The sequence below is a fragment of the Galleria mellonella genome, unplaced genomic scaffold (assembly GCF_026898425.1).
Source record: "Galleria mellonella isolate WM207_F2 unplaced genomic scaffold, CSIRO_AGI_GalMel_v1 utg143, whole genome shotgun sequence".
NCBI classification, from domain to species: domain Eukaryota; kingdom Metazoa; phylum Arthropoda; class Insecta; order Lepidoptera; family Pyralidae; genus Galleria; species Galleria mellonella.
This window is the reverse complement of record NW_026441997.1, coordinates 562,279-574,457: the sequence shown is the minus strand read 5'-3', so window position 1 is coordinate 574,457 and position 12,179 is coordinate 562,279. Positions and strand designations below refer to the sequence as shown.

The 12,179-nt window shown below is 31.4% G+C and overlaps 1 protein-coding gene across 1 annotated transcript; it reads right to left on the bottom strand.

Moving 5' to 3' along the window:
* Nucleotides 1-8,634: 8,634 nt before the first annotated feature.
* On the bottom strand, nucleotides 8,635-12,057 carry LOC113510462 (negative elongation factor E). The gene is made up of 4 exons (XM_026893918.3): nucleotides 11,662-12,057; nucleotides 10,378-10,531; nucleotides 9,484-9,651; nucleotides 8,635-8,850 (listed from the first exon to the last, which is right to left on the bottom strand). Exons 1-4 carry the CDS (start codon nucleotides 11,927-11,929, stop codon nucleotides 8,649-8,651), a joined length of 792 nt encoding a protein of 263 aa, XP_026749719.1. The 5' UTR covers nucleotides 11,930-12,057; the 3' UTR covers nucleotides 8,635-8,648.
* Between the last annotated feature and the right edge of the window lie 122 nt (nucleotides 12,058-12,179).

Here is a 12,179-nt window from a genome sequence, read left to right as displayed (position 1 = left end):
TACTTATAAATATATAGGAAAAGCAATTGATGCAACTATAAATGTATTCATGTAATATAACTAAATCTTAATATTGTTATCATATATATATGAAGATAGTATTTTATAGATAATAGGATCATTGGAAGAAAGTAGAGTAAGAATAGAAGTTGGGAATGGAACACGGATGGATCGGAGATGATTAAAAAGGGAGGTGTGGTCAAATTTAGAACATGAGAAGAATATATGATTCAAGTCTGCCACTTCAGCACCGCAATTACACGACGAACTTTGTACAATACCAAGCTTGTATAAATGAGAAGGTGTGCATACGTGACCTAGACGCATACGAGTTATAATAGTTGTTGCGGTCTTTCCAAGCTTTAATTTACAAAACCATGGTTTGAAAGGAATATCGGGTTGTATAAGGCGATAAAATCTTCCTTTTATTGTACTTGTTTTTTCCCAATATTCCTTCCAGGCATACCTTAAATATATTTTTGGGAGACAAGCTAGGTCACTACAGTAATTATGATACGGATACATATCACCACAAGTTACAGCCTCTCTTGCAATAAGGTCAGCTTTGTCATTGCCGCTAATACCACTGTGTCCCGGTAACCAGGCAAAAGAAACGGAATAACCTCTCAACATGCAAAGATAAAGACTTTGTCTTATGTCACAAATAATGGGATAAACTGGTTTTGATTTAAACGGATATTTGGCTAGAGCTTGCAAAGAGCTCATAGAGTCAGTGAAAACTATTGCCTTATGTAATTTCATTAAAAGTATATATTCTACAGCTTTTAAAATACCATAACATTCCCCGGTAAAAACTGAAGACTCCGGTGGAAGTTTAATTTTTTGAACGATATTAAATTGTGAATGAAACACACCCACACCTACACAACCGCTATTGTCTGGTTTTGATGCATCAGTAAAGATGTAGTGCCATTCATTCCATTCAATGTCAGTTATAAACATAAATTTGGCATTCAATTCTGAATCATTTTTTAATAACCCAAAATCATATTTAATATTAGGAGATAAAACTAAAGATTGATATGAGCATTTATAAATGGGAAAACAGGACGATGTAAAAGTGGGAGATTCTATGGATTTATATTTTTCATAACTTTGTATTAAACATGGAGGTTTTTTATGTTTCCAATAAGATGAAGACGAAATAAAGATATGTAGTTGAGATAACTTTTGAATAAGCGGATGATCAGATAATTGTAAACAACGAAAAAAGAAGCGATCAGATAGATATTGTCTTCTTAAAACCAAAGGTGGATCACCGATTTCGAGCTGTAAAGCATTGATTGGACTTGATTTCATTGCTCCAGAGATAATCCTCAAGGCCTTTGATTGAATTAAATCCAATTTCTTAAAAGCAAATGAACTTCCTGGAGCTAACAAAAAAGTTCCATAATCAATGACACTCCTTATAAGACCATTATAAGCAAGTTTTAGTGAAACGGGATGTGCTCCCCACCAAACTCCAGCAAGGCACCTAAGAATGTTGAGGTTACGCTCACATTTCGTAGAAATATAATTACAGTGGGACAGACCTGTTAATTTATTATCTAGTACGATACCTAAAAATTTAATTTCAGTCTTTATAGGAATGTATGAGTTATCATAAATCACCTTAATTTGTTGCGGTGATCTCATTCTTGAAAACAAAACTACACTACTCTTGGTTACAGAAAGATTAAGACCATTTGCATCTAACCACGTTTTTAACAAATCTAATGAATCAGATAATTTGGCAGAAGCAGATTCTATGGACTTCGCAATAAAATATAATAAAAGATCATCAGCATATTGTAAAATTTTGACGGATTTATCAAGGAATAATTCTAGATCGTATGTGTATATGTTAAATAAGATTGGACTGAGAACAGATCCTTGTGGAAGGCCTTTCCATACTGTTCTAGATAATTTGGTATCTTCATCTAAATTCATATATATTGTTCTTTCTGATAAAATATTAATAATGAAATTAGAAAGCATTACCGGTACATTTAGAGCTTGTAATTTAGTTTTTAAAATAGAAATTATTACATTATCATAGGCAGAATTTATATCTAAAAAGGCTGAGAGGATTGACAAATTTTGTGAGAAAGCTATATGAATATCTGAAATAAGAATGCTCACATTATCTAAGGTGCTCTTACCTTTCCTAAAACCAAACTGGTTCGGGGATAGTAAGTTATTACTTTCTAAAAACCATTCTAGACGGTTTTTCACTAAATGTTCAGCTAGCTTTAGTAAGACAGAGGAAAGTGCAACAGGACGGTATGAAGATGGTTCAGAAGGTGGTTTATGAGGCTTTAGAAATGGTATAATAATCTGAGACTTCCATGAAGTAGGTATATTTCCCGAAATAATTATGGAATTAATTATATTTAAAAAGTAAATTAATGTCGCATCGCTAGCATTTTTAAAAAAGGAATACGGTATACTGTCTTCTCCCGGTGCAGAGTCTTTAATAGAAGCTAGAACACCTTTAAGTTCTACTAGAGTAAAAGGAGAGTCAAGTTCGAATAATTCGTCAGAGACGGATAGAGAAATATTGTAAAGGCATTCCGGCACATAACTAGGAGCAAGACGATCTAAAAATTTATTCGCTAAAGTTAAATCGAGTGCAGAACGTGATGTATGATCACTAAAGGCAGATCTGAATCTTTTAATATTATTCCAAACGACTGATGAATTAACTTCTGGACAGATAGAAGAACAAAATCTTCTCCAGCCTTCTAATTTCTTTTTTTTCAGTAGTTTTCGAGTAGAACGTGAAACTGCGGTGTAAATTTCAAAATTTTCTGGTGTCATGTAATTATTATAATTTTTTTCAGCCTCTTTACGATTTTTAATTGCTTCCGTACAATCTTTGTCCCACCAAGGTGGCGAGGGAATTTTCCCTGAAGCACTATTTTTAACAGGAAATAATAAATCAGCAACCTCCTTCATATTTATCATCAAGTCATTACAACATTGATGTTCATTTCCATGGTAAACAATAGGTAACTCCGATATTTTATTATCTAAATATTGTTTGTAAATATTCCAGTCTACATTTGATAAATTATATTTAAGCCGAGGACCACTCTTTCGACTTGAGGGAATGGAAATTGGAAAAGAAAGAATGAGGGGAAAGTGATCGCTTCCGAAAGTAGAGGAATGAGGATACCACGACAGTGAAGAAGCTAAATCAGAAGAACATATTGAAATGTCAGGAGCACTAAACCCTTCATTCGGTGCAGTTCTACGTGTTGGTACATCTGAGTTAATAATACATAAGTTGTAAGTGTCAATTATCGTCAGGAGTTTTCCACCATAAAAATTAGAAGTAGAACTGCCCCACGATTGGTGTTGAGCATTAAAATCGCCCATTACGAGAAAAGGTTTAGGTAAAATTGAAAATAATTGTTCTAGTTGTGAATATATTTGGCATGTAGGATCAGGAATATATAAAGTAACAAAACAGATACCATTTATAATTATAGCAGCTGCATTAATGCCGCTATATACAGGAAGCGAAAAAGAAGAAAAAGGAAGGGAGTTTTTGACCAATATGGCAACACCGCCATATCCGTCAGCTCTATCATCACGGAGACTTGTAAAGCCTGAAATCCTAAAAGGATATCCTGGCTTTAACCAAGTCTCTTGGAGAGCTATTATAAAAGGATTATATTTATTAATCAAATAAAATAAGTCTGATTTCTTGTTTGTTATGCTACGACAGTTCCACTGAATTATTAGGACTTTGTAATCCATTGTGAGAAGTTAATAATTGAGAAAATACATTGTAAATGGCATCGTTGGACGGTGGTAAAGTTGTTTGTATCATTTTCGATTGCGATAACACTTTAATAAGCATGAGAATAATATCAAAGATGGATTGATTATTGTCAATATTATTTGATGATAATGCACAACCATTAGAGGGAGCAGGAATATTATATTCCTTAACTAAGGCTTCATGGGCAGAACGATCATATCCTTGTTGTGCTTTTTGAGGAGTGCGTGGTTTAAGTGTAACTGTTTTTTTATATGATGATTGAATATGTGGTAATGATGATTTCTCTTTGAGGAAAGAAGATTGAAAATGAGATTTATTGGATGGAGATGATGATGTTAATACATCTGAATATAGTTTAGAAGTGGGAGGATGAAATTTTGATGCTTCAGCATAAGAAACACAACTGTGGGCCATTGTTTCTTTAATGGCTTTCTGACGTGCATATTCAGGACATTTCTTACTAATTGCTGAATGAGAACCATTACACAAGATACAAGAAACATTTTCCTCATCTACTTCACATTTATCACCTGTATGATTTTGCCTGCATTTATAACACCGAGGATTTGAACGACACTGCATCTTGACATGTCCGAACCTACAGCAGTTATAGCATTGGATAGTGGGGTAAATGTACAAATCTACAGTTAATGATGTGTAAAACATAAATACTCTTTTTGGTAATATTTGTCCATCAAAAGTAATAACAATGGTTTCAGTATTAATAAAACTTGGTTGTCCTTCATTAATGGTCTTTTTCTTAATTCTTCTGGTTTTTAGAATTCTCCCACAACCTATAGGTACTGATATATTTTGGATTACTTCCTCTTCTGTCCAATCTTTAGGAATACCCCTCACAATTCCCATACGGGTTACATGGAAAGAAGGTATAAATGCCTTAAAATTATGTGTTTCTAAGTGACTATTATTTAAAAATGCATTTGCATTTTCAAAATTTGAGAAAGAAAGCGATAAACGGTTTCTTCCTATTCTTTTGAGGCTACCATTCACTATATTATTTATCTTATTAGTGTGTAAAAAGCGACCAAATGCAATAGGATGTAATGTAGTGTTATCATTAGGATGTGTTTCATTTTTTTGTACATGAACGACATAAGGAGCTACATCCTCGGCATTGTACAAAGTTCTGCTTAAAGTACTGGGTGGAGAAGCAGGTTTAACAGACTCGGTATTATTTACAACTGGTATTGATACTAGAGTTTGATTCTCATCCTCAATACATTGACAATCACTATCTTTAATTTTAGATTCGAGACCTTTGGTGTGCCTCCTTCGTTTTTTATTGCAATGTTTGCAAATGCGACGTTCGCCACGTACTCGCTTACGTTTAGAACTTGCAACGCTAGAACCATCTGTGTCCATACTAGATTCACCCAATATATCAAAACTATTATTAAATGGGATAGTTATATTTGCAGACACCTGGGGGGTTGTCCCCCCAGGGTCTATAGGTGGATCCATAATGTCTAATTAATATAGGTAATTTACTTACCAATATTTACAGCAACAAACACTATTACTACAAAATATACAATTATATATACAATCTAATACACAATATATAAATAAGACTAATCCTTATATAATTAAAAATAAAATTAATTTAAAGAAGATCAAAAAACACTCCCGCTTTTTTAAACGTTTCCCGCGCTTTTTTTCCACTAGAGATATACAAATTTACTAATACTCTTACTAAATATTCATATGAGTAATTCAATTCGAATTATTCGAATGTACCCGATAATTAATCAACTACTAATTTATTCTTCACTATACTGCTTCTAGAATAATCGTTAAAATCATCTTTAGTATCGATCATTAATATGTCGGGATCATTTTTGTTTATGGTTAATAGTGTTATCAATTTTATATTTTTGGTAAAATTTCAACACTCATCGGCAACATCATCAAAAAAATAAATACTAATAATAACTAAATAAATTATTATTTTTATTTTTCGAAGATGTTGGATTAACCATTACTGAACATACTTTTATCCTTTTTGAATGGTAATCACAACCAACTGTTTTTAAGGTAGGAGATAGTCATTTGATATAATTGATTCGACTATATAAAGAACAACCTGGAATATATCTCTAATGACAATGAAACAAGACCGTTTTTCTTGAATTTTGCAAAGACCACCCTCTGAATAGTAGGAAAAGAGAACGGAACCAAGAATCTTCATTGATATGTATATACTCACCCGTTGTCCCATAGGTACTTGCTACTTATGTATCTTTCTTCAATATTTTTTTATTATTGTTATATAAGTATTTTTACTGGATCACAATGAATACTAACCTGACCTGCGGTAACTGTATACGTTAGCGAGGTACCAGAAATAGATAAGATGAAAAGATTAGTTAGCCCATCGCGATCCCATCAGGAATTCAACACGATAGTTTCCAGAGGGGACCACGTGGAGGTCGACCTGACTTGCTAGTCCTCATTACTAGCATACTCCTATACAAACTGTTACAATATACACGACATACAACAGTTCACTGCTTGCTGTAAAACATCATAAAAATTAATTTATTTAAAGGATTCAGTGTTTGTTATGTCATAAAAATGCAATATATATTTATACAAAAGGATATGGATAATGTTTCGTTCCTAGATTATATAGAGATAGGGTATCTCCATACAAATGCTTAAAAAAAACCGGTCAACTTTTTACAGAATTGTGTACATAGCAGGGTTACCAGATTAGAAATTATAACTTTAGATCAAGGTAAATATGTGAAAAATAGGTTGTAACTTAAAATTCTAATATTTTAAGTAATCCTTAAATTTATTTATATATTTTATTATATTATTTATTTATTTATTAAGAATAATGCGTCGACAAAGAATAAGAATGCGGTAGAACTTTATAAATTTCCCATAATACTTTTAAAATTTGTATCATTTTGAAGTGAAGTTTGAAAATCCATGTATGTGTACTATAAATATGGACAGATAATATCATTAAAAGCTACGGCCATTTTGAATTTTCTTTACTTAACCAATTTATTTGAATACGAATATCTCATCATCTTTTTAGATTTAAAACATTATATTTGTGTTAGAAATTATTAAAGTGGGGGCTATTTTAAATTTATGCAGGTTTTTGTAATTACCTACGTATGGGAATGAAAATTATGAGTTAAATAATTGTAATTAACTAAATGTAAAAACATTCAATTGTATTTTATCTTAAGTTTAAATTCTAATTGTTATTTTTTTAATCCTTATTCAAATAAATAGTTAAATATTACACTTATACACTTTAAATATGGGCAGGTACGCCATGGTATCAGCTCCATCTGTTAGGCTGCATTCGAAGTCGGGCGGCTCGAATTATTAAAGATCAATGTCTTACTATCTGACTTGACCCACTAGAACTGCCTAGAGATGTAGCATCTCTGTTCATTTTCTTCCGAATTTATCATGGGGAGTACGCTGAAGAATGGTTCCAATTGATACCTGCAGGGGGAAAGGGCTTGTTAGTAATGGAGGCTGAGAATCCCATTGCTAGCAATATACCCAACCAGGTCGACCTCCTCGCGGTTCTCCTTAGAAACTATCATGGTTAATTCCTGATGAATTCATTATGATGGGATAACTGGCCTGTTTTCATTCTCATCTATCACCCTTCACTGATGCTCAGCTAGCGTATCCCGTTAGCGCAGGCGGGGTTACCATACCATTTTCACCCATCAAACAAAAATTGATACCTGCTGCTGATTTTTACTGAAAAATTTTTATTGGAAGAGTCTGAAATTTTGCAATTAGTCTGACTTCTTATATCATGTAAAGAATTTTTCGAACTTAATAAGATGTTTGGTTTTTTTTTAAATAAGAGTTCAGTTTTTTTAGCGATTTTTTCCATAAGGGGAATTTCGTGTAGGTCGACCTGACAGTATATTGCTAGCAAAGAAGATTAATGCTTCCATTATTATCAATATGTCCCTTTCCGCCTATATGCAATGTGGTTACATTTTGTACATTTTTTTTATGATTTTGGCAAAAGGCTGGGGTTCCCATTACGCCATTAACAAACAGGAAACATGATGGGATATTAAAAAGGAACGGTAGGGATTTTGGTGTTACTAAAATTTTAATGTATGTTTAAAAAAGAATTGTCTTCATTCTAGAAATAAGAGAACGATAATAATTTTGCTATTTAATGGATTTTTAAAAAATTTGCGCTCTTTTTTTTATCTCACTGTATTTCTAAACTGATTGATATAAAGGGATGCTAAACAGTACCAAATCATCTATTATAGACGATGTAATGTTTTTGGAGGCAAACTTATTGATTCTTATAACACACTACTGGAGCAATACTTAAGTTTACTGGCTAAAATCTTTTGGATAATACAGTGTCATTTGTAAGTTTTGGTGATGTAGCGGTTCAACATACTATCTCACTTTACTATAATCACGAGTTTTCAATCCTTGAACAATACAAACTTGTATTTGAATATCATGATTTGCATTAGTTTGAACATTTTAATCTATATAATTTATGTATTTACATATTTTGTCAACTGTTCAGTATACATAACTAGTGTAGTTAATCTGGGACTAAAAAATGCTGTTTAATATGTCCATAACAAGTTATTATCATTATTTACTATGGTCTTTTGTAAAAAATATAATAGTACTAGCTTTTACGCGCGACTTCGTTCGCGTGACCGAGATAAAAAGCAGTTTATATTCTTCTCCCATGTATGCCAAATTTTATGATTGGTCAAAATCTTAAAGTATTAAATGGTAACAAGCTCACATTCACATTTATAATATTAATAAGGACATAAATAATATTTAATCAATAGATTTAATTTTTTTATTCAAATATATCATCATATGTTATTAAAGAACGTTTCGCATCTTTCGGCGGAGGTGGATTTCGTGGCGATGCTGCGGGCGCCCACGCACCTGTTGTTGGCGGCCTTCGAGAATTTGTCACTCGCCAGCCTTCTTCACATCCTTCTAGTGCTGTTTGTGCATGGCTTGCAATTTCAACAGAATCAAATGTTAAGAATACCCTGAAAATAAATAAGGCATATATGTTAGGCCAGTATACTATCTACATAGTATATGTGTAAAGTGCTTTACATAAATAAGTTTTACCAGTATAAACATTTCTGAAGTTATTGTTAGTAGATAGATCAGTTATAAAAAAATAGTTTGATTTGTTTAAAATTTACTATTTGTGTCTCTTGATAGAACTGGTAAACATGTATTTTAAAGTTTTTGAAAATTACACCCGTCAGATATATACACTAAAAAAATTGATATATATTTTTCTAGGTACAATAATGAACCACTAATAATGTGCAAGAAATAAATTTTCGTTATTCTAATTCACAACCACATTGAAGTCTATATAAATAAAACACTGGATTAACAGACTGAAACTTCATATTCCTTACTTTGAAAATCACATATTTCCATGCAACACCTAGTTTTTAAATAAATTTTATTTAAAAAAGCGAAAACCTATTTTCCTTTTATATTTTTAAATATTACCTTTATATAAGAACATTACTTATGTTCATATAAAAAGGTAATATTTAAATTTTAAAGAATAACTAGAAAATTAATAATTCATATAGATTGAAATTATTTTGCTATAATCAAACTATAAATAATTTATAAGAGTTACATAAAATACATACTTATCATCATCTGGTTCCTGTATATATGTGAATGGTTCATATGTTGTTAAAAGACGTCTAATTGCCTCTTCAGTAATGCGAGCACCCGTTACAAGTAGTGTAGAACTTCTACCACCACCTGTTGCAGGAGTATCACCTCCTCCGTGAATCCGAGGTGTCTTCTCTTCTCTGCAATATATATATATATATATATATATATAGTATAGTTTATAAATAGAAAACCAATGTTAAGGGATATATGGATATACATAATTATGAAAATAAATAATTGATAAAATGAGTGTAGAATGAATTTTTATGGAGATTTAGATAGAAGTTTGTTACTCAAAATGGAAAAATGAGTACTTAATATATTTAGGATACAATAAGAAGTAAGTTGGACTACTAAAATATATATTACTGTTAATAACAGTAATATATATTTTAGTATTCCACCTTACAACAGCGAAATGATGTATTTAATGTTGTGATTATAATTAATTCTCTCAAAGTGATAAAGACTTTTAACAAAACTATTAATCTGTGAAACATAATGGAATTATTTTCAATAATAATCAACAAAAGATTTGGCTATCATATAATGATCAGATAGAATTACAATGCTCATTACAATATTTTAATTCTTGTATTCAGTTTAATTAAAGTAGTTGTTTAATGTCGACATTAATAAAAATGATTGGAACCAGTTTAGAAATGAAAGTTTTATTGTGATCCATTTATTTTATGGCCTCTATATCTAATTTATAATCTGTATATCTAAGTTATATGTTCGAGTGCATTAAATTAGAAAACCCTGTATTTTCTAATATAGGGTTTTCTAATTTAATGCTCAGGCTCAGGTGGTAATTCCATGGTGAATTAAATTAATTTGTTCACAATTAAGCAGGTACTTACTTATCACGGGCTGTGACAAAAGAGTCATACAAATATTTGACTCGAGGAGCAGCTTTTTCTTCTGGGGGTGGAGGTTCCTGTGAGGCACTAAAGGGTTGGTACGAGGCTACTCCTCCAGCTCCTCCTGCTGACCCACTCAGTTTTCTTTCTCTACCTGTAAATGCACAAATATTACATAAAAGAATTATTAAGTTTCTATAACAAAACTTTGTGTGCAAAAAGTTGGGGGCAGAAGTCTGTCATTTTAGCAATGAATTAGTCCAATTTCTTTATCTCATTTTGAGTCTTTTTAGTTTTGTTAATCTATTTAAAGGTGTTTTTTTAATGGATGACAATGGAATGGTTATTCCACTTGCGCTAACAGTATAACAGCAGGGCACAAGTGAAGGATGATAGGTGAAATGAAAAGGCAGATCGGTTAGGTCACCATGAAGAATATGCCAGGAAATCATCATGATTATTTTCAGGATACCTCAGATTGACCTCCACATGGTACCCCATGTTCAGATCAATCTGACAGTGTAATTTGCTAGCAATGGGACTGATAGTCCACATTACTAACAATCCCTTCCTTCTCATTTAAAGGTGTTGAATAGATATAAAACAAAAGTTAAAAGCAAAACTTATGCAAAGTAAAATAATATTAAAATATATGTAATAGGGGCATTAAAGTATGTATCTTTTATTTATTATTTATATATGTTCTGTTGCAGAGCAATATGTACCTACAGTTTTTTTATAACTAACAATTTCACAACCTGAGATCAGCTCGAGAGCTATATATATATATATACAGGAGGTAAAATAATATGAGGAAAAAAAAACAGTTTGAACATTTTACTTAGTATTTTAGTAATAATTTAATCTTCTATGATTATTGTTATTGGACAAAATATTAGTTGAATTTGTATTGAAAATATGCCTTATTATTAAACCATATAACAGTTTTTTTACAATTGCAAGCTTATACATATAACACAGGTACCATGATGACATTGTATGGGCTAGAAGTTTCTAAATCATCTGCCTAAGCAAAGTAATTGCTATTTAATCTCTATTTTCGCAAATTTACTGTGACACTTATAGTAATTGCTGCTTCATAACGCAAATATTTAAGGCCTAGGAAATCTATTTGAAATTTCATAACAATATTATAACACCTTATCTATCCTTATGACCAAATATTATACCTTTGTAGAAAATAAAAAATGTTTTAATTTATCAACGTTAAATGTAATAATGGAAATTATTATTTTTATTAAAAAAAATATTAATGAAATTAACCTGCTCGTGGTCTTTTAAAGGTAGCATTTTGAGGCTGTGGAGGAGGGCTCTTTATTGCTTGTATTGCTCCACTTTTGATTAATTTACGCGCTATTTCACGTGCATCGCGAGCTTCTGTAGGTCGTTTTGGTAATATAGGTTTCTCGGGCTCTTGTTTAGGTGCTTTTAGTGCCTGTAGTGCTTTTTTTTTCTTTTTTAACTTCTGATATTTTGCTTGGAGCATTAACTCTTCCTCAGTCAAATTAGAAGGAAAATGTAAATAAACCATATTATTATTTGTAGAAAAACAGTTTGAATTAAAATTTACTAAAAAGGTAGCTGTAAGTATACATAGCGAAAATTAAGAGAAATATTTTTTTATATCGGCTTGGAAGCGTATCTTTTGGCCATCATATACTTGTCTTGAAATCAGAGTTGCCAGAGGTTAATTTAAATTTTTCTCTAAATGGGAAAATTTTTTTTTCAATCAATACGATTTCCAGAATTTTACCCTATCATAAAATTGTATCGATTTTCGG